Below are 22,945 nucleotides of genomic sequence, written 5' to 3'. Positions count from 1 at the left end.
ACACGCACCCTTTACTCCTCAAAATATACACTCCAACACACATATATGCACACACACACCCTCACAAACACACACACACGTATTTCGCAAGAAAGGTGTCTACCTTGGAGCATCTGTCCCCTACCCCATCCCTGGTAGGGGGTACTGGGCCCTTGGCAACGGCGGCTGTGTTCCCTGGGTGCTGGCTTCCTGGGCCCGGCAGTCCTCTCTCCACGCAGGGAGAGGGATCCCTGAGCTTTCTGGCAAGGCCAGGAGTCTGGGATCACATCACACCTGAGCCGGGGTTGTCCGTGTCCCTGTGGTGTGGGTTTTGGTCCTGGCACCTGGGTTCCGGGCCTCGCCAAATTTCCAACTGTGGCTGAGCCTGGTCGGGCCATGTTTACAACACCTCTTGTGCACCCCCTTCTCTCCTGGGTGCCCTCCTCCTGGGCAGGGACGGCTGGCCCCTGCCTTGCTCCTTCCTGGACCAACCGTGGGCCGGGTGGGTGGCTGCCTGGAGCACGGAGCGGGTCTCCCTTGGGGGGTACTGGCTCGTACCTGGGGTTGGGGCGGGGGGATGCCCAGAACTCCAGGGAAGGTGATGAGGTGCTCGTCCGAGGTTGTGGGCGCTCCTCTGGGACGCCTTGCGTTGGGCCCTCCCGGTGCGGCGGCGGAGGGCTGCTTTCATGGTTGGTTGGAGCTGCGCTCTCTGTCCCCCCATGCCTCCCTGCTCTTTGGCACTGGGGGCCCCCGTGGCGGTCCTGCTGGCCCTGGCCTGGGTGGTGGATGTGGTCGCCCGGGGGGTAGTTGTTCTCTAACTGCTGCCGTGCGGGCGTTGGGGGGTTCTGGTTGCGGCGGGATCTTGGTATGGGGATGGCTGGGCACTCTCCCTTCTTCTTTTCACATTCCATCATCCATTTTAGAAGAACATAAACACTCACTAAAGCACAGGTGTTAGCTCACCTTTACATAAATAGTTTGCGTGATTGAATGAAATATATCACACTAGTTGGTTTGAGGGCATAAGTATGCGTGTGTGAATATTGTGTGTGAATATTAAATGTTGTGTACATGTTGACATGGGAATGTTTTTTGGAGCCAACCGGTATGTTATAACATCTGAGTGTGTGTTTGGACAGGCCCCGCCCTTATAGACGTGTAAAACATCTGAACCTCACTGTAATGAGTATAACCATCCAGAAACTTGTTGCTTAATGCTGCTTCATGCCCCCCCCCATAATCACCTTCCTATCCCCCACCTCTCTAACGTCCCTCTCTCTTCTTCCCTCCTTTCCTTTTCCGTCTGATCCAACACAGAAGATTTTCAAATATGATTAAAATGAATAAAGTTTGGTCTCGATTACAAAAGGGCTTTATTCAGACATACCTCTGGTTTGTCAGAAGATTTATAACCTCTGTTGTTAAAATAAAATATGTCCAACACAAGAGGTCTTCAGCCCAGATCTGTTTGCCCAGCTGTTGGACAGGACAAGTTAATAAACATTTATTATAATCACATTTGGTGAGTGTTAAAGCGCTGTCCAGCGGTCATTGGGGGTACTTCACAAATAAAGGAAAATTGAAACAATGTTGAGCATTTTATTTCTGAAAACTTTTTTTTGTATTATTATTAATTTTATTATTCTTTTGTTATTTTTTATCAGAATATTAAAGAGTATATATCTTTTAAAATACTTTGCTGCCTAAAACTACTAGCAAGTGGAAACAAACCAAAATATTGTCTTTCAGCTTATTTTATGGGTTGTGTTGTTTTTACATAATCACTCACTGTTGCAGTGTGATTGCGTGTCACTATGCTGGCTTAACCAAACATCAACTACGCCCTCAGGACTATAAACAAAGTGGCTTTGAATGATCCTATTGGTGCGGAAAAAAGAGGAAATTCGATGCTTTACGCCTTCTTTGCTTAAACTTAAAGAGGCCGTGGAGAAATTATTTATAAATGTTTAAAATACAAAAAAGTACAATCTTCTAAAGTAAACCATAGTAATGCAGCTGTAATAACTGCGCTGCTGGTGTAGTGGAGAGTAGTTAACTCTCGCTAGCAACGTTAGTTTTGCTGCTGGTCCAGAACAGCGCGCGTGTCCGTGTTTGGCTGTCGCGATCACAACAATCTGCAGAGAGACACGCGTAGAATTTAGTGCTACAAGTTGGCATCAAAATGGCCTCTATAGCAGCGCCGCGGGAGCCGAGCATAACCCCAGGTTCTGTGCCGCTTTCGGATGCTTTAATACCGGCCAGTATATTTGCACCAGACCGGGCGGGAAGCGGTGACGACGCCGGGGACGAGTTGTTCGACGACGGCTGTATGGTTAACGGCGAGCCCGAGGATCGGAGGATCGACTTTAGCAGCAAGGTAAAGCAAGGCCGCTCAAAATGAATGAATGAACGAAGCACACAATAGTTCACATTTTTCTTTTTCATTGATATGAAATAACAAAAACATATACTATCATTTTCACTCTCATGTGCACCTAATATTATACTTTTTTCGAGGCCCCAGGCCGTCTTTGATAAATGTTGTAGTGAGCTTAGCCGTGGCTAGCACTAGCTTGTTTATGTCTAACATCGTCTACTCCATATATGCTACTCCAAAACAAAACAACACTAATAATTTAAAAAAAAACAAACATATCGTGTAGCTATAAAGATATGCCCGTTTCTGTCAAAATTTAGATATCAATCGGTGGTAATCTCTCAGCTAAAAACTAGTGAAAAACTATGATCTACGTGTCCAGGTCCTAAAACAGCAGATCATACGTGGATCTTTTAAGTTCTCAAATACTTTCAGAGTTTTATTTACATCATGCTGCAACTTTTTTCCATTAATCGTAAGTTTCACCATGACGCAATGTCGATTGACTAAATGTAACAGTCAGGTTATTTATTCCCGGAAACTCGAATTACACAAAACAAAAATGCATTTGATGTAACATCAGGACATTGCTCAGAGTTACATCAGTGAGGCCCTGAAGCTTTGGGACTCCTAGAGTTCAGTCATTTGTATAGGTTTCATTGTAACAAGAAGGTTAAACGTCAGTGTTTGTGTAGTTATCTTACATTTCAAGATTTCTTCATTACTATACTTGCCTCATACTGAAATCTTTTTTTTTTTTTTTTTAGCATCGATTGTTGTAAGAACATTTCTGATCACATTTGACACATCATGTTTAAAAGTAACTTTTTTTTTTTAATGTAACAACAATCTGTGCCATTTTCACTCTTTTAAGCCATTGAGTTTAATGTTAATAAGTAACATTTCATGGGAAGACAAACAGCTGCTTGAAAAAAAAAATACCTGCTAACTTTAGGAACTTTTTTATAGAATTTTAATATTAATATTAAATTAAAAGTGACTCCGTTTTTGGAATAACCATTTCTGAACTTCTCCTTTTCTTTCTGGGATCCATCAGCTCGCACTTGTTAGTCCAAACGGAGAACAGTATGACTTGTTACTCCGGCAGCTTCGGGACAGGATGGATGAGGGAAGTGGAGAGACCATCTATGTGGTTGGGATGGGTTCTGGTGAGAAACTTTCAGTTCTGCTGCAGCTTACAGACATGTGGAATTGGTCAAAGGAAATGTCTGGTGTCTTCCTCGGTAGATGGTGGTGACTGGGGACTGAATGAGAGCGATATGGAGGCCTCTGTGGCGACGGTGAGGTCTCTTTGCGAGCAGCTGGATGCCGACCTTATCCCTCTGAGAGATCGCAGCGAGGCTGCCGGCTTGGTGCGGGACTATCTGATACGACGGCGGGTGGGTGAGCTGGACTTCTTGGAGGTCAGGTGAGTACTCAAGTGCATCTGTTGTCCTTTTTAAGCGACTTTAGAGTTCAGAATACTCTCATCACATGTGGTACCCTGCTGTCCCTCAGGGTTGCAGTAGTGGGTAACGTAGATGCTGGGAAGAGCACTCTGCTAGGAGTGTTGACACACGGTGAGCTGGACAACGGCAGAGGCTTCGCCCGGCAGAAACTCTTCAGGCACAAGCATGAGATGGAGAGTGGAAGGACCAGCAGTGTGGGCAACGACATTCTGGGCTTTGACCAAGAAGGCCAGGTGAAGGACACGACAATACTAATCTTAAAATGCTCTTTAAAAGATCCACTCCAATCAAAACTGTGTCTGTTGGCGTTTTTAACATGTTCCTGTGGCATTTTTTTCTCATGATGGAGGACATATTTAAAGAAAATTAAGTTCAAGATTGCATTTCTGAGTATTTCTTTATTCAAATCGTTGTAAATCAGGAAGAGACAAAACAATGCCGTTTGAAAAAGAGTATTTGTGATGTAGAAAGCACAGTGGGCAGGCCACAAGTACCCTTCTCTGAGCTCTCAGGCAGACAGAAGGGAATGGGGGGCGGGGTCGCTCCATGCCAATAGTCCAGCCCACAACTAGGAAGCAAATTTCCTGCCACTCTGCAGAAATAGTCCAAGAAAATGACAGGTTTTCTGATTTTTGGCTAAAAACGCCATAATGCTGGTTGAAAGACCACTGAAAAACGCTTTTACAGGCCATCAAAAGGTAATCAGAGCGGATCTTTAAACATTTTTAAAATAACATGTCATGGGAAAAGGATGCATTCAATCTTATTTCAAATGAACCATAAAATTGAACCACAAGTCTATTGAAAGCAACATTAATTTAAACATAAATGACATTTTTGGGGCAGAACCAATCAAATGTTGTTGCCATCACTCTGAATCTGCTGTATCCTGCCTGTTTGTGCCCAGGTGGTGAACAAACCTGACAGTCATGGAGGAAGTCTGGACTGGACCAAAATCTGTGAGAAATCATCTAAAGTCATTACATTTATAGACTTGGCCGGCCACGAGAAGTACCTGAAGACCACCGTGTTCGGGATGACGGGACACCTCCCCGACTTCTGCATGCTCATGGTGAGAACCGGGGTGTAGGTGTTGGACCGCCGGAACACACCGGAATGTAACTTTTAGTGGGTTTTAGTGTTTTGGTCAGATCTTTGACTGTATATTAAACTGGACAGAGTGACCCCTCCCCTTCTTTGTTCCAAATAGGAAGTATCTGCTAGCTCCAAAGAGCCATTAAGAATTAAACAGCTGTTACTCAGTCATTATGTTGGTCAGAAAAAACAAATCTTGCTTTGCCACCTGTTTTTTAACATGTTCTTGCTAATCCAATTTTGTCCCCTGTACTTTTTCTGTAGTACAAGTTATTCAAGTTATACACGGACCGATCAGATCCTCAATAAAAGTATGTGGAGCCCGCCGGCCAACGTTTCAATTGACCGATTTTCAGTAGCCCAATGTCAAATAGTAGGTGTAGCGATCTCCAACAAGGTCACTCCTGATTGGCAAGTGGTTGCCAGAGAAACGCAGACTCAGACTGACTGACCAGTCACTGCTTACTGACGATGTCTGGCTCCAACATGGCAGGGTCCGTATCGCAAAAAAAAATAGCGACTTCATTTGGCCTTTTTTAGAAGTACGTCGTTTTCTATTGGTTATGTAACACTCGCTCAGTCCAGTTCTCATATACAGTCATTGAGACCGATTAGAACATGTTGGAGAGGAGATGTAACACAAACTCATACTCAATATCCTTTCAAAAACAAAATAAAATGTCTTTTTGTTTTTAGGTTGGCAGTAATGCAGGCATCGTTGGCATGACCAAAGAACACCTTGGCCTGGCTTTAGCTCTGAATGTGCCTGTTTTTGTAGTGGTAACCAAGATAGACATGTGTCCAGCTAACATCCTACAAGGTCAGCCCGCCCTCTGAGCTGTGTGCTGTTAAATGCAGTTTTTGGTGTTGAAGACCTGGTCTTCCTGCTCACAGAGACCCTAAAGCTGCTCCAGAGGTTACTGAAGTCCCCAGGCTGCAGGAAGATTCCCGTCCTGGTCCAAAACAAGGACGACGTCATCGTTGCCGCTTCAAATTTTAGCTCTGAAAGGTAAAAAGTGGGTGGAGGCTTTTTTTTTTGGAGTTTTTTAATGTTTAAAGGTAACCTGTGGGATTTGTCACCCTCCACCCTGCAGGATGTGTCCAATATTTCAAATCTCCAACGTAACTGGAGAAAACATGGACCTGCTCAAGATGTTCCTCAACCTGCTCTCCTCCAGGACGTCCTACAGGGACGATCAGCCTGCCGAGTTTCAGATAGACGATACCTACTCTGTTCCAGTAGGACTAGAACCTTCCTTTTGATTTATGTCACACCCACGAAGGCTGTACTTATGTTCATTTTCATCCTTCAGGGAGTGGGAACCGTGGTATCAGGAACTACTTTACGCGGACTCATACGTCTGAATGATACCATGTTATTGGGACCAGACCCTCTTGGGAGCTTCATCCCGATTGCTGTTAAATCGATCCATCGCAAGAGAATGCCTGTGAAGGAGGTCCGAGGAGGGCAGACCGCCTCATTCGCCCTCAAAAAGGTAGAAAAGACGAAACGCAGTTTGACCAAAGGAAAATATTCTTCTGCTTTTACTGGATAGGTTGGAAAGAGGTTTTTTAACGTCACAAAAGGTTATTTATTATCTTCTTCCTGTCTTAAAATATTTTGTCTCATGCTCCTTTTCTAAAGATCAAGCGCTCATCCATACGGAAAGGAATGGTGATGGTCTCACCAAAGCTCAACCCTCAGGCAACTTGGGAGTTTGAAGCAGAGATCCTTGTACTTCATCATCCCACTACGATATCCCCCAGATACCAGGCTATGGGTGGGTGTAGCACCTGCAGCAAATATTCTCCAGAAACTGACTCGCTACTAAGGAGTTACAGTCTTGCACCAATCTATTCATCGTTTTGTCATCCCCTGCTGATTTTCTTCCATATGTGACCGTCAGTCCACTGCGGCAGCATCAGGCAGACGGCCACCATCTTATCCATGAACAGGGACTGCTTACGGACGGGGGACAAGGCGTCGGTCCACTTCCGCTTCATCAAAACCCCCGAGTACCTGCACTGCGACCAGAGGCTGGTGTTCAGGGAGGGGCGCACCAAGGCTGTGGGGACCATCACAAAGGTGGATGTTGCAAGTGTTAAGCTGGAGCGGGGCATGTGACGGAGGTTCCTGAACGCGCCTTTAGCCCACGGTGTTCACACTGGACCATCAGGGATGGACTAGCACATGTCTGCAACCTATAGTTGGAAGAGGCTTGGTGCTAAATGTCAAAGCGGTCCAAATGCCACAAATCTCGCTCCAGGCTTTGTATGAGAGACTTGGTGTCACACAAGTCTAGCTGGGCACAAACCGCAATTATTCATTTCTCCTCCATGATCAGTTTTTGTACGTAGAGCCTGAAAACGGCTGTAAAAAGTTGTGTTGCTCCACCTTTTCACTGGAAGTGGCCACTTTAATGCACATTGTCGTGGCTCATAGTTTTATGGTTGGTTCACACCAGCTTCAGGGATTTACACTCAAGCAACCGCTTTCAATGTAAATAAGCCTGTCAGGCTTCCACGCTCAAAACTCGAGCACTCACGCGTCACTACACACGTTTTTTAATCTCTACATACAAAACAGGCATCTATTGAACACTCAATGAAAGTTTAACCAATCAGGAACACAGATTTAGTAGAGACGTCTGGGTAGAGTCCTTTTCGATTACCAGAAAATTGCTGTGGCCAGGATTAGTCACCCATGCAAGAGAGATGCTGATCTCAATATGTTTTACTTAAATAAAGGTTAAATAAAATTTTAAAAAAGTATGACACAAAGAATTTCATATATCGGAATAGAGCTGTGAAAGAAAATGCCTGAAGCACCAAACCTCTTCCAACATAGCGACGTTGTGAACAGCGTATGCTAAAAACGCTTTTAAGAACCAGCGCTGAGCCTGGTGGCAGCGGAGCGTTAGACTGAATTACTGCTTCCTGTTGAAGGATTTCCCCGTCATACCGTTAGCTGTCTTTACTCACTAAAAGAAACGCCGGCTCACAGGAAGATTTACAAATGTTTGACTTTCCAGCTCTTGCAGTCCACCAACAACATGCCATCAAACTCCAAACCCCCCCAGATCAAAATGCAGTCTACAAAAAAGACAGCAGCCCGAAAGGAGGACGGCGCCGCGGCTACTGGCGACGAAGCGCCGACGATAGCACAGCCGTCAGGCCCCAGCACGTCACAGGGGGTGAGTCCGTGAGCAGACTCGCTACTCTTTGAGTTCCACTCCCTCTTGGATGCTTTCTGCTAAACTAAAAAAACCTTCCGTCCTTCCTTTTTGTCCCGATGCTAACACCTCTGTTTGCGGTTGTTTGAATCCAAACTTTGTCACGTCACTCTTTTGCACTCTTTCCCTCCTTTGCTTACGTGGCTGGCTTACACAGGGAGAGGGGGATGATGACCCTCTGGTAAAAGAGGGCAACAAAGAGAACAAGGTAACACCATGATGTGAAAAATAACAGCAGTGTAGGGATCAAAGCAAGACGTCCGGTTGGAATTCTGGGTTTTGAAGAGACTGAATGTGAAGAAACATCGTGCGATTCCTAATCCTGACTTTGTTTTTTTTTTTTACACCGTCTTCCTTCTAAAGCCAAAGTCCGGAGGCGGCGGGAGGAGAAGAGGCGGCCAAAGGCACAAGGGCAAAGGTCAGAACAGCAGCACCAACCTTGCAGCAGCCCCCTCCTCATCTGCAACAGGAAACTGATCTCCCATCATCCCTTTCTCATTCCAGAAAGAGTCATTTCACAAACCGTAAATGATTGAGACGTTCGGAGCAAGACGGTCCGACTCCCTGCCTTTATCGCCACATTTTCGTAGCTGTCATTTCCTCTCCAAAGGGGGAACTCCTCGCACCCAAACCTTACATTTTTGTGGATTTTCATTTCAGCTGCCTTTGGTTTTGGTGATCAGTTTGGTGGGCCTCCCCTGAAAATTGAGCATTAATTTATTTTAGAAGTGAAAGCAGAGTTGTGATTGAAAGAGTGAAAAGGAATAAAAGGTCCTGGGACCTAAACGAGCAGCTATAGGTGAACCTCCCTCATGCATTCCCCAGGAAACTGAGTGCAAATCACAAGTTATTGTAGCAAAAGGTGGACAAAGAGTTTAGATACATGGAAAATCCAAGTACAGTTGTCTATTTATCTGGCATTCATGCAGAACACGTTCAAGTATTTGGAATTTACTTTCACCATTTCAGTAGTCTGTGCAGCTTCATGGATGTTTAAATGCAGCACACTCGTCAGTTTAGCAGTTGCTAATGATCATAATGCAGTGTGTTTCTCTAGTACTAATGCGTTAGGGCCTGTTGCCGTTTACATATTGTGGCATTTTGAAAATACTTTGCTGAGGGAAAAAGAATAAAGTCACTAAAACTTTTCCAAAGTGTTGCTTCTTTTTTTTTGTTTTTTTCGTGTGGAAGCTGGAGTTACCAAATGAATAGTTGTAGGGTCAAATCCAGATCAGCTTAAAGCAAATGACAAGGCAGATTATAAATTATATATATAAAAAAACAGTTTTAAACTCAGAAGTACACATTGAGAAATTCAAGAAAATGACAATTGAAATCATACATTTTACACTTGAAAGAAATATTTAATATGTAAAACAAAAAGTAGATTTTAAAATTTAACCTTAAAGTTAAGTCTTAAAGTATTTAAAGTTTGGAAAAAAAAGTATATTTGAAACCTGAAACATGATTGGACATGATTGACATCAGGTGACGTCATGTCCACTCCTAAACGACGTCTGTTGTTTGCGCCGCCCGAGTAAAATTATGCTCAACCGCGAAAACCAAAATCCTGAATTGAAACTAAAGGACTAAAACTGAAGAGTGGAAAGAAAAAAAAACATTGAAAATGTTATTCAAGTTTCACTTTTATATATTGTTTCATATTCATTTTTTTTAAAACATTTGTTAATTTTTCCATCAACTTCACAATGTCTTTAAAACAGTTTTTAATTTTTCAATTTTATTGGCTTCCAATTTTCGTACAGTAACTGGTTTTTCATTTACTGTAAGCTGGTCTGATTTGAGCAGCTCCTCTGAAAATCTCTTCTAAAATGTTCGTTTGATCCCATAACAATAATAGAGATAAAGTTTGTTTCTAAAAAAACAAAGTTCCTAAATACATTGTATTGCCCCATCAATCACAGGTCAATTTATTCATAAAAATAAGGATACAGTAGTTTTTGCAACATGTATTTATGCAACACAAAAATGATTCACTTTGTGTACATTACCTATTGTAGAGGTGTATTTCTCCTATTATTTAAGGTGGCACACACAGTTGTGAATCACTATGGTAACATGACAGCACTGAAACATTCCATCCACTTGTAGACAGAGTTTTGTTCCTCTCACTAATAACATGTTGAAGAGAACTGTTGTCTGCACTCAACACTGAGGAAATAAGACGGAACACTTTTAGGGTGATCACCTCTAAATGTGCAAGAGATGAAGAGACGACAAAGTGCTGTGTACTGAAGGAATACTGTTGCAACACAGTAGTACACAATATTCTGCACCGCATGAGTGTTTTATATATACATTTCTATAAATATGCCTTCATCTAGTAGTAGAGCTTTGAGTGCAGGGAGTGAATACAAATAAACGTTGCCATTTATATGTTAGAAGGTTGTGCTTTGGCACATCTTTGAAGAACCGGCTAGACTTTCGAAGCGTCAACAGTGGGCGTTTCCATGCCGACGGCAGGAGGAATTAATGTCTGAGTCCCGTTTTGTCTTTTTAGTCGGCATCCAAATAGACAAAAGTAAGCAGGACCACAGCAGAGGAGGATTCAACAACATGTAGTGTTTGCTTTAACCGTCAATGTCCCAGCTGAAGAGGTGATGCTTCACCAGCATGTCCTGCACTCCCTCCTTCAGAGGTTTCTGCTCTTTCTCCTGGAAACACGGAAAACCCAAAAATCACCAAACAACTTCAAAAAATGTGTCAGGGAAGATGTGAAACACAAAAAAAAAAGCTAACAAAACTGTCTGGTCACTAATGAATTAGACGAAAATGGATTTTTAAAGGCAAAAATGTCAATTACAAAGATGTTACATTACAACAGTCTGATGAGAACAATCAACTGTATCCACGAGAATAAAGTTTGTGCAAAAGCAGATCAGATCATTTATGCATCATCACAGACAAAAGGTTTAATCAAGATAAAGATTTTTTTTCTGTGGCAGCTAGTTAGAGAAACATTTGAAAACATTAATTTCCATTTTCTGTAGCAGAATGAAACCGGACGCCTCATCTAGTGGAGCAGAGCTCTATGGAGGAGGACTGTGATGACGTCCTTCACTCACCTCTTTCTTCTCAGGAAGCTCACAATCTTGAGAGAGACTGAATGCAAACTTTGATAAGACCCTGCAGAGCAAAGAATAACCATATTACTGTTCATCATCGGTTAGTCTGATTATATCAAAAACAAATCCATTCCTTAAATGCACCAAATAAATATTACAGATTGACAAATAGGCTCAGTGCTAAATATCCTGCTGACCAACAGACTGAATGCTTCCTCATCCTTAAGAAAAAGAATTTAAATGCAATGCTGAAGGGAGAAATATTGGTCTGCTAGTCTGAAAGGATATTCTCTGAGCTAAGTATGTTTGGCAGTTTCTTCAAAATGTTATTTTTGGCAGAGTTCGCATCAAAGCTGGGAAATCAACATTTTTTTTATTCTGGAAATGCAAACAATGACTGCTAGAGTGTGAAGGGAAGACACCCCACATGAAACATTTGGATTTGTTTAGCTAAAATAAAGACGATGCTTTTAAAAAACAAATTAAAATCATGCATTACTCTTCAATGATCTGACGTATTTTCCAGGTAACAGATTTGATGAGCCATTGTTGAATCGTGTGTTGAATACCTGAGCTCGCACTTGATCTGCACCCATCCAGGACTGCGAAGGAACGACCACGGGTGATACCACTTTTCTACAGCCGCCATGCTGGAGCACAAAACCTCCAACCATAAGTGCAGCACCTGCTCACTGAAGAAACATGTGGAAAGGTCTAGAAGTTCTCACCAGATTAGACAACGACAAAACATCGACAGGTTGGACAACTCACTTAAGGCCGACGCAGATAAGAGACCTAAACTTGACGTCCATCTGAGCGTGTGCGGAGTCGTGGCTCATGTTGACAGACTGCACTGCCTGAAAATAGACAACTGGTTCACTTCAGTGTGCCATTACACTAAAGGGTTTCTAACAGTGATTACATGTATCCACTTACTCTGTATAACAGCTCCTCTGGAGTGAGTACTTTCCCATCTTCATCTAACCTAATAAATGTCAAACACAAGGGCTTGTCATGTCCAATGCTGGACCATTTATAAACAATAGGTACACTAAAAACAGTTCTGAGTTACCGGTAGGTTTTACAGAGAACCAGTCTGGAGTAGACAGAGTTAAAGTCTCTCTCAACCTCTCGACTGGCAGCCTGACAAAAGAAAAAAAAAAAGACAAAAACAGTCAAATGGTTTCACTTTCATTTGATATAAACCATAGAGCTGTTAAGCAAAGATGAATGTGTTTAATGTGTTTATTATAGTTCCAATCACGCACCATATGCAGAACTTTCAAAAAAAAAAAAAAGTGTGGTGATGCGGTTATCGTCACACCCCTAATAAACCACGGAAGATTCAAATGAGGAAATATTGACCTCCTCTATGAACAGCCATGGGTGACAGGGTCCTCCCAGGATGGAGGGTTTTTTCAGTCCGTGCAGAAAGATGGCCTTCAGAGCGGGACACAGAGTCCCCCTGACCAGGTCTGTCACCGCCTCAGTGACCGAGTCATCGCCAGCTAGAGAGTACTGGAGACACGAAACAGACGTCAACACCTGGAAGCTGTCCGAGTCGGCACAATAAAACCACAAGAAAATGCATTTCTACCTCTTTGCTTCTTTCATCCAGGATCTCCACAAACTTTGCTGGAAACCAACCTGAACAATAAAATAGTGTTCATAATAATAATATTTGTATGGTTGAATGTGCTTTCTAATCTAATATTTATAATAAAGAGCACACACCTCTGAGTCCATTGAGCTCACCGACCCAGCAGTGTTCATCTTTTTGTGAGATGATCTGAGACAGGAACAGGAATGGTTTAGTGTCACATTGTTGGAGCACATAAATAGAAACACCAACAATATTTTCTTTACGATCATCTTGGTGGAACGGCTCTAAAGTTGTGACAGGTCGCAGCACTGCACAGCTTAGGTGGTTTTGTTTGGCATGCGGCTCAAAACTCACTGTGATGATGTCGTTCTTTCTGAAGCCCAGCTCGTCGTCATCGTGACGCTCAAAGTCCAGCAACGCTTTGGCCCGTCGCCGCCGGTAACGAGACACCACAAGGAAGGTTTCATGGTCTCGCTGGTGGCTCTCCATGGAATAATCTGGAGTGAGTTCCTGGAGCAACAGGAAGAACAATGTACGTGTTAAAAAGAGGCCAACTTCTTAAAGTTTTGTTGAATTGGTCGCATCAGGATGACACGGCGCGTGAACTCACAGCGCTGGAGTGACGCGGGTCTAAACAGTGGAAGTGCTCTGCAGTGCGAGCGATGGCCTCCCGAAGGGAAGCCACCAACTCAGTCTGCTTAATGTTCTTCGATTTCAGGGCTTCCGCCTCATCCTGGCCAAATAACAGAGACGTGAGAGTAGATCTTCTGCGCAGGGACTGTCTCCTCACCACCTGAAATCAATCCAGATGGGACACGGTGTTTATGGCTTCAATTTTCTGCCAAGACACCATGAAACCTTCTCCCAACACGTTCACAACAGACCTTGTTGAGATTGAGTGTTGTGTTGTTTCCGTTGTTGAGCTGCGCCTGTTCGTTCAGGATGTATGCAACGTGCTTGTGTCGCTGAGCTTCCACAGTTTCCTGCGATAATCCTCCTGCTAGCCTCATAGCCTCCCCGAGAACACTCGCCCCGTCTCTTAGCTGACTTGGCAAATCTGACAGAGTGTTAAAAATGGATGCAGAGTTCTCTGATGACACAAGCTCTTCCTCCTGGGATGTAAAGACAATTTTCAGAAAGATTAAAAAGAGACGTCTGACGTGGGTCAATTATCTAGCGGCAGCCGACTCCAGCTGTTAGCAGCCGTGACTCTCTTCCACCTAAATGCCTCCAACAACGGGGTTTCACACGGCAGGTGGTTTAGTGCCATCACCTTGATCTTCAGCATGCCCAGCGTGACCTGGAATAGAACCAGCGACCCCTGATAGAAGAGCAGATCCCAGATCCTCAGAAGCAGACGAATGTCCACCACACTGGCAAATGATGTCAGGAACCAGTGAAGTGTGATCAGCGACAACTCTGCATTATGGGAAGCAATATAGTATGAAAAAGAAAACGCACGATACTTTCACTTAGGAAGAAGAAAATGACAATAATAGAACTAAAGGGAGGACTTGAAATTCTTACCTATGTCATGCTCCTGGAGGAGGTGGTCAATAGAAGGCAAGTACTGAATGATGAGCTGGCGTAGAACCCTCTGGTCTGCCTGGACTCCTAACAGAGTTGAGGAGAAGTAGGATGGAGGAAGGAGGTCTTCGATCAGGGCGCACATCATCCACAGAGCATCTTCTTCCTCCAGAAAGAGGAGCAGGCAGGAAATAACCTGGAAGGAGGAAACAAGAGCAAGACGAACAGAGGATGAAAGTGAAATCCTGTCAAAGACCAGCATACAGTGCTGGTGCGGTCGTACCATGCCTGTCCCCTGACAGTAGCCAATGTCTGGGTAGAGCCACGCAAGGCTCCGCAGAAGCCGCCTCAGTCTCGGCACTCCAACGCTGTTCAAGGTGTTGAAACACGCGTTGGTCGGCATCGTCCGCAACAAGTCCTTCTCTATCTGAGGGGCAGAGATTTGCCAGAAACCAGAATGTCAGTGCGGTGCAAATGCCACCTCAAATTTCTATTTTAACTGGAGCTAACATGGCATTCTTTATTTTAATAAAGACGAAAGCTCAACTCAGACTTTACTTTGTAGCTACGATAATAGAAATCTAAACAAAAGAAGTAGAGATTTGACCTGTTTGGACGTACTGCTGTCATCATTAGAGCTATTCTTGACTATTTCTTTGTAGGAGATCTCTGAAGTTCTCTTCTTTTGCAGCGCTCCAGACAGACGCATCCACAGCTAACAGAGAGGACACGTCTCAGTTATTGAACACAACCCTCCAAAGGCTGCTCCCAGTTTGGAGCCGTGGGTCACGTTTACCCACCTGTGGCCTCATACTGTGAGGAATCCCACCAAGGACCAGGGAGCGCAGGCGCTCCGAGCGGGGAAGCACGGGGTCGATCAGATCCCAGGTGAGGTCGCCCACTGTGTGGTTGTGGGTGAACTCCAGGTGGGCTTGCCAGCGCAGTCGCTGCTGGGGGTCTTCCCGCTGTGGGGAACCCTCGGAGCCCAGGCAAGACTGGAGCTCCCCGTCATCTGAGCGGGAAAAGGGAAAACACATCTGATGTTGGTTTAATTGTTAAAAAATAAAAAAAGGGGATGCCTGTGTTCCAAAGAACACAAAATGATTTCAAAAAATAATCTCAGTTAAAACAACTACAATCAGTGGGGCTGCACAATATGAGGAAAACTCCTGATTTGTGATGTTAATGATCAATATTGAGATGACGATATAACTTGTGATACAAGAAAAAAAATAGCAAAACAACTAAATAAATTATTTCCGTTTTACTGCAACAGTTTAATTTAAATAAGAGTCACCATAACTTAAATTATACTTCAAATGACCCTAGTCTACATAGGAGGCGAGCATCAAACATCAAAGGACTCCATCCGATTAGTCAAATACATAAATGGATTCATTTGATTCATTATATACATCAAGCTCCGATAAGATTGTTTTAGCACATTTTAGCTCTACCAGGTTACCATTTATTACAACTTTTGCGATATTGCACAGCTTGATATCCCGATAAGGTTAAATTTGCAATTTTTTGTACAGGCCTAACAATCAGTAAATATAAAATGTGAAGCTTTTAATACCAGTAGCTTTAATGAAACATCAGTACAAAAGCTGTGTATAAAAATAAAAAAACATTATTAAAAAAAGAGAGAGGAGCCTGAACAACTGTTTGGGTCACACAAACTTAGTTGGTGTACATTATTCCCTTATATCCAGACAAGGATTTCATTCTCCTCGATTCATGAACTGCACAAATACATCATTTATTAAGCGGCATAAAAAAAACAAAGCTGGTTTTGGAGAATAAATACTTTCAGTGTTGACTTTGAAGCCAAACTCATCGTACTGAATTTCAGGCTGGTCTTTGGGATCTTTCTGTGGAGACAGAAGAAGCAGATTTCATTCTTGCTCATCCGAAAAGAACCACTTTCAAGATTGCAGAAAATGATGACAAAAAACCCAAATGATGCAACATTTTGAGGTGTTAAAGGTAGCAGTGGAACAGTCATTTCCTGAATAAAAACTATTCTAGTCAATATATTCATCGCACATTTGCAATATAAGTCAAAGGAAAATATGAGAACATTTGATTCTGCTTCATATCCACAGAAGTTGCTTTATATTTCAAAGTGATGCATTTTCGTCACACTGAAGCTTTGATCAGGTTGATATGTTTTACAGCTCGCTAAAGATACATGTGGGTAAAATGTTTAAAATAGGATTCTCACTTGATGGTATTTGGCCAAAATATCCTGAGGCCACATGCTTGGAGTGAGAGCAGAAAACGGCCCCCCAGGAGCTGGCGTATATGTACCTAACGGGGGTACAAAACATATGAAACTGTGAAAAAAAAGAAAGAAAACATCTCTTGGATTGAGACTAAACAGGCAAAACTAATTCTTACCAGACATATTTGAGGAGTGAATGGCTTTGACACGGATAAACTACAGAAGAAAGCACATCAATTGACAACCACACTGTGGAGGAAACAAAGAGTTAAAGTCAATTGTCAGACTGCTTTGACAGCAAACAGACTATGGAGTTTCCTAAATGTTTTTGAAGGATTGTAAAGAGTTTTTATCCCTCCATTCTGCTTCAAAGACAGTTGCATTAAGTGTGATCCCATTTTCAGCTGTTTTGTCCCCAACAACTGCACTTATTTCATTTACGTTTTGCATAACTCACCGCTATAGCAGAAGAAAAATCCACAAGAATGAACCAGCACTTTAAATCTGCAGAGTCCTGCTAACAGATCCAGAAGCTCTAAGTTACTTTAATGAGCTGAGAGAATCAAATAAATAATCTCAGTAGACAACAGCTCTCTCTGTGTCTGCGAGTTTTAGAGAAAACATGCCTTCTCAATTTTGTGTTACTAAACAGTCATATGACTCATGACATCAAATCCACAACAAAGAGCCTACTGATTACACATTATTTGTTTACTGGACAGTACTCTAGTTAATGTGAATACACTTCATTTTAATGTGACGCCGTTATACACCCACAATTAGGAAAATCAAAAGCTTCACTAGAACAGTTGTGAGCCCACGAACCATCAGAACAAAAGACGACAAAATGCAAGTATTGACAAAATATACAGCAAAAGACTCATGTAGCTACAACAAAAGGACAACTCGCACTTAGAAAAGGAGGCTCACCGGCGCGCAAATATCCTGCCAAAGTGACTCACTCCTGCAGCGGGCTTTCCGTTTTTGAAGAGGGAATTAGGAATTACCAAGGAGAAATCAATTTAAGGTCGGGAGGATGGCCAAGTGCTTTCAGAGAAGCTCTGCGTGAAACTCAGGGGAGTGCTGAGACGTTCAAGCTATGCCCCTGCACAAACCTAAACACTTTAATCACTCGCCAAAATAAAATAAAAACACCCCAGCATCAATAAAACCATCCTCAAAACTGTTGCCCATATTGATGGCGCAATAGAAAAATTCCACCAATAATCCGAATCAACTGACCTCAATTAGGCTCCCGTTTGGAATTCTTAAGTACTTAAAAAACAAAAAATTAAAAGAAAGAAATATTTTTTTCCCCCCTCCCTCTGAGTTGTGAGCTGGACCGTTGGTTCCCCACTTCCCAACATCCATCTCTATACGCGCTCTCCCACTAGCTTACAGTCCCAACCTAACATTAGTGTTGCAACAAAAATGGCCAGCAATATCAAAGCTATCCAGAATGGAGTGCAGCAGAGATCTTGTAGTTTGCACTTCACAGCTACAAGCTTTTTTTAGCTGTTTTTTTTTTTGTCTGCTCCGATTCACAAAGATTTAAATAAAAAAAAAAAACTCAGAAATGCAATTTCAAGATATATGTCATCAGAAAACTGCTATACAAGAAAATGTTAAAAAGACCCAAAACTCAATTTGTAAAGAAAAACATGCATCTTTTTCCAGTCAATTATGCATCAACATTCATTTATTATGCTTACTAATATTTATATTCACAATTTATGTTTTACTTTAACATTATTAAAAAAATTAAAAATAGTATCAATTATTCAAATATAAAAGCATATATTTGCTTTTTAGTAGTACATTCAGGCCAGTATATTTATATAACGATGGATCAACTGAAGCCCTTTAAAATCTAACCATCCGAATTTGACAGGAGTGGCTTTGACATCTCATGTTTGCACAGATACCAACACCCTGCTGCACTAACAGTAGTAACATCCTGCTTTAAAAGGCAGGTCAATAAAGGTGTCGTGCACAAACTCTTCAAGGAAAATCGAGACTTGTTGGGCCTCCTGGGAGCCATGGCAACGTGACCTCTGTCTTCCACTGCACCACCTCCAGTCAGTTCCTGGCAATTACCACAGTAGTGGTGACTCATTTCTCTCTCGGAACACAAACAGGCGCTCACGCATCCCATAGACCACCCCTTCCTCAACATAAAAGGAATATAAACTCATATAAAACTAAGGAACATCGATTCTTTGCGAGGAAGCAATGATTTGTGGGTGATATTCTCGTGACACAACAAGAAGCTCCTGATCATTAAACATACGAAAAGCCGAGACACATGCTGATGAACATATTATGTCTACTTTTTTTCGCATGCAAAGAAAGAAAAGAGTTAACAGCTGTTTAGTTCAGGGTACGTCTGGCAACACACGGAGAAATTACTGATTAAATCAACTACGTGTCGTGTCCACCAAATCGTAGAATAGAGGCGTCATAAACCGGTAAAAATAGCACCAAACATCTTACGTACAGTTATGGGTTGGCTTCTTCTCTATCAGCCCTAAGTGCTACATTTAGCTCTAAGCTAACAGTTCCAATCCAAACACAGCCATTTGATGCTGTCTGCTAGCATAACTTACCGTGACATTATTATTGCAAAAACACGAGGATATGATGGTTTGGGGTGAACGCTCTTGCAGTCGTTGAATACGTAAAACGCATTTTTTGTTTAACAATATCCCCTCGTTCAATTGATGATTGTTTTACGTTGTACACCTGCTACACACGACGTGTCACTTCGAAGTATCCATACGCCACCAAAGGTTTTCCTCATTCCTATTCCTGCTTTGAAAATAGTTCCACATCCCCGGAACTACATGCCCTGATAAGATATTCATCCGCAAGGAATATGTGACGCAGGCGCTTGACGTGTCCGACTTGTTCCATTCATTCTTAATAAGCAACTGGCTGCTATGTAATCAAGCCAGCTCAGTAATGGCTGGCACGATTTTTAAAAGTACGTAAATAGACTTTTTATTATATTATGTTTAAAACTGTGATCATACTTTTTTTTTGAAAATCTATATTTTGCTATCTTTTTCCCCCTATATAACGTAAAAATACTTAAATGGATCCGTTTTGTTTAATTTTTCTTCTTTCATTTTTTGTATAAGCTTTATTTAAAAACATGACCGTTGACAATATTTTAAAAGCTGTAGTACAACTCAAATCAAATATTAATACAATTTGACAACATAGATGGAATTTAATCGAATAAAAGAGCAAAAATCCCTAAATGGAACATGCAAATATTAAAGTAAATAAAAAAAGGTTTCAGCTTAGATCACATGTTAAGATTGTACTAACCATTTATTTTTGTTTTATTAACGTTTTTTGAAAGACCTCAATTAGTCCATTTTGTTAAGTATGATAAATAATTTTATTTTTTAGGTTTCTATGTGTATCAACATGTGTTTATTTTGGAAAAAACAGTTATGTTTAATGATAATATTTGTAACTAAAAAACCTGAGTGTACTTCTTACTTTCTCATCATATGGAAAAACCTACACTGCAATCAGAATAATGAAACAATGCCCCCCCCCCCATCTCTGCATTTATTGATGCATGACAACAGCATAACATGGATGTTGGAGCTGTTAATGTCACACAGTGGGAGTCCTGAATTTTAATTTCTTGTTTGCCTGCGTGGATCTGATTTGTTACACAGCCTTCCAAATGATAATCCTTTAAAATTCTAATCACTTTGTTCCTTGAACTAATATAACCAGTCACAGTTAAAGAACTGAGCAATTTATTTCTGCTTTCCTGATTCACATTTTGCTTTTTGCCATTTATTATTATTTTTTTTTTACAAGACATCATTCAAAAATACATTTTCCTTTAATTAAAAGATTCATGCATCGTGCCCAGTGTCTCATTTTCAAACTGGTTCCTCTCCTTCGGGATGCGGACAGAAGTATGACACCGCTCCCTTTCTGACCCTCTTACCGAGCTTGAGCTCACAGTGAGCTGCATCCTGCCAGGATGACTCACATCATTAAAAATGCTGAAGCCATCAAACTTGCCCACAACTCGCTGGCCAAAAAGCACAAACACCTAAATAAGCTGTCGTGTCACCACACCACATCATTCACCTACATTTTGCCTCAAATTTACCCTGAACTCCACCTCCACACCTGTCTGGCTGTCCCCTTCGTTGTTTGCAGAATCATCTGCTCTGTCAAACAAGTATTAAATCTTACACTGCGGTTACCATGACGTCAGGCAGAGGCAGAGAGGGGAGGGGGGATGCTGACATATGAGAGAGGGGACGGACAGACATCGAAGAAAGACACGTAGGAGGGGAAGAACAGAGCTAACGAATACAACAGATTATAAAAGAATAATTTAAAAAAAAGATTCAACGAACAAAATGTAAATGGATGAGGCAAAGAAAGAAGAAAAGGGAGAAAAACTTTTTTTTTTTCTAAAACAACAAATCGAAAAAACATGTTTTTGAGCAATTTTTGTCTGCTTGAATTAAAAACATAAAGATGTTTTTCATTCTTAAACGCGTTCCAATCAATGTAACCACAATGACAAAACTCACACGACCACTTGTTCACATCAGATCCATTTGCTGCATTCCTGCAGTTTTTTCTTCCGGACAGAAGATAGCACTGTTGCATTGCATCACATTGTTCATAGTAATTGCATGAGCGACGTGTGCACCCATTAGATGTTCCTCCAGATCTGACCGGGGAGGATTTGAAAAATGATTTGTGAGTCTGCAGGGTTTCATGCCATTATATTTAAGGTGAATCAAGCTGAAACTATTCATCTAAAGCACAAACAGGAATACTGATCTTCATTAAAGTTGCTGAGGGCAGCCTTGCAGCACAACGGCCAAGTTTATTTAACGTCCATGATGTGGCCTCTGCCCTTGACATCAATTAGTTCATATATGCAAATAAGTCTAGGGTAGACTGAGCAAGTCCTAGTCTCTGGGGTTGCATTGTGGTTCTTTTTCACAGCTGTTTCTCCCGTCTCGGAGGGCTTATTTAATTTTAAGAAAGACTGAAGTTAAAAGGGCGAGGGGCTCTGTGGTTACATATTGCAGCAGCAAGGGATTTCTCTTGGGTGCCGTAATGAGAGTCATATTTGTGACTTTGTGTTTTCAATCTATACTGCATGTAAGTGGATTTGTGTTATACTTAAACCTGCACCCGTAATCTCTTTCTGGATCCATATAAAGAAGAAAACCTATTAAAATCCACTCATTTCCTGTGCTTTTGTTTCTAATTTCTTGGGCCACTGATCAAAAGTGACATGGGCACATTAAAAAAAAAAGTGTAGCATTACCTATTTAATATTCAACATAGTTCTATTTAAAACTTCCTTATGAGCTCTATCGTTCTGGTCCTTTATGGAAATGGAAGGAAGTCGATTCGATGTAAGAGAGGTGACTTTGATGAGTGATGCAAAGGTTAAAAAGGACAACCAAAGCCGAATACAAATACAGAGGAAGGAAGTGACTTGTGCTTAACAAAGTCAGATTTAGATATGTGTCCAAATAGAAGGGCAGGGTTCACAAAAGTTTGTTTCACCAACATATTAACCCCATATATGCAACAAACCACTTTGGCTCAAAAAGTACCTTTATTTATCATCTATACCACATGTGTCAAACTCAAGTCCCGTGGGCCAAATGTGGCCCTCCATGTCTTTTTCTGTGGCCCTCAAGAGGCCCTCATCAAAGTTTTTAATTTCTTAAAATAAAAAATAAAATGGGAGTGTATTTATTCATATCTAGGGGGAATTGGACTTGAAATATCTAATTGGGCAACTCATACATTAGGACTTAAACACTGTCCATATAAACTAACCTGACAGAATCAAATGTAAAAGGATTTATACTAGTATAACACAACGCAAACACATGTTTTCTATGCAACTGTAATTATCACTTTAAAAAGTTATAATAAATAAATATTGAGTTATTTAACATTAAGGAGTAGTAACATTTATTTTTCATTACATTTAGTTTCATGTATAAGTTATATCTGGCCCTTTGAGGACAGACACTATGCTGATGTGGCCCTCGGTGAAAATGAGTTTGGCACCCCTGATCTATACGAAAGCAAAAACATTCGTTTTTTTTCCTATCTGGAAAAAAAAAACGAGGCCTCAAGGGGTTAACATTAAAAAACAATTGCAATTATTTTTTAAATGATCACAGAACAGCTTGGTATGTTGGTAACAGCTTAAAATTATTATTGATTTTTGTAAAACACAAGACAACCGCATGAGGCCCATTGAAAACACGGCTTAACGATGGTGTGTTTAGTGCTAAAACATATTTATTTATTTACTACATGATAA

The 22,945-nt window shown here is 41.6% G+C and overlaps 2 protein-coding genes across 4 annotated transcripts; one reads left to right on the top strand and one right to left on the bottom strand.

Moving 5' to 3' along the window:
• The first annotated feature begins 1,826 nt into the window (after positions 1 to 1,826).
• Positions 1,827 to 9,301, top strand: gtpbp1 (GTP binding protein 1). Of its 2 annotated transcripts, XM_004071501.5 has the most exons (15): positions 1,827 to 2,356; positions 3,414 to 3,525; positions 3,605 to 3,785; positions 3,875 to 4,058; positions 4,733 to 4,897; positions 5,617 to 5,740; positions 5,815 to 5,929; positions 6,015 to 6,159; positions 6,234 to 6,416; positions 6,566 to 6,701; positions 6,828 to 7,006; positions 7,953 to 8,114; positions 8,311 to 8,361; positions 8,517 to 8,571; positions 8,658 to 9,301. In XM_004071501.5, exons 1-15 carry the CDS (start codon positions 2,162 to 2,164, stop codon positions 8,687 to 8,689), a joined length of 2,019 nt encoding a protein of 672 aa, XP_004071549.1. In that variant the 5' UTR covers positions 1,827 to 2,161; the 3' UTR covers positions 8,690 to 9,301. The 2 variants fall into 2 exon arrangements, with proteins under 2 accessions (XP_004071549.1, XP_011476599.1); XM_011478297.4 differs by lacking the exon at positions 8,311 to 8,361.
• Positions 9,302 to 10,055: 754 nt separating this feature from the next.
• On the bottom strand, positions 10,056 to 19,556 carry sgsm3 (small G protein signaling modulator 3). 2 transcript variants are annotated; one of them, XM_023957624.2, is made up of 22 exons: positions 19,203 to 19,371; positions 17,054 to 17,113; positions 16,773 to 16,845; positions 16,597 to 16,682; positions 16,180 to 16,243; positions 15,170 to 15,381; positions 14,977 to 15,084; positions 14,653 to 14,796; positions 14,370 to 14,565; positions 14,116 to 14,261; positions 13,727 to 13,954; positions 13,453 to 13,635; positions 13,197 to 13,352; positions 12,974 to 13,028; positions 12,837 to 12,886; positions 12,605 to 12,757; positions 12,312 to 12,382; positions 12,176 to 12,224; positions 12,011 to 12,096; positions 11,809 to 11,931; positions 11,240 to 11,300; positions 10,056 to 10,828 (listed from the first exon to the last, which is right to left on the bottom strand). In XM_023957624.2, the coding sequence occupies exons 3-22, from the start codon at positions 16,777 to 16,779 to the stop codon at positions 10,745 to 10,747; spliced, it is 2,262 nt and encodes a 753-aa protein (XP_023813392.1). In that variant the 5' UTR covers positions 16,780 to 16,845; positions 17,054 to 17,113; positions 19,203 to 19,371; the 3' UTR covers positions 10,056 to 10,744. The 2 variants fall into 2 exon arrangements, with proteins under 2 accessions (XP_023813392.1, XP_023813391.1); XM_023957623.2 differs by lacking the exon at positions 17,054 to 17,113 and having other exon boundaries at positions 19,203 to 19,556.
• Between the last annotated feature and the right edge of the window lie 3,389 nt (positions 19,557 to 22,945).

Source organism: Oryzias latipes, chromosome 8 (assembly GCF_053564925.1).
Source record: "Oryzias latipes strain Hd-rR chromosome 8, Olatipes_Hd-rR_3.1".
Classification (NCBI taxonomy): Eukaryota; Metazoa; Chordata; class Actinopteri; order Beloniformes; family Adrianichthyidae; genus Oryzias; species Oryzias latipes.
The sequence above is the reverse complement of the archived record's forward strand: the minus strand, read 5'-3'. Positions and strand labels throughout refer to the sequence as shown.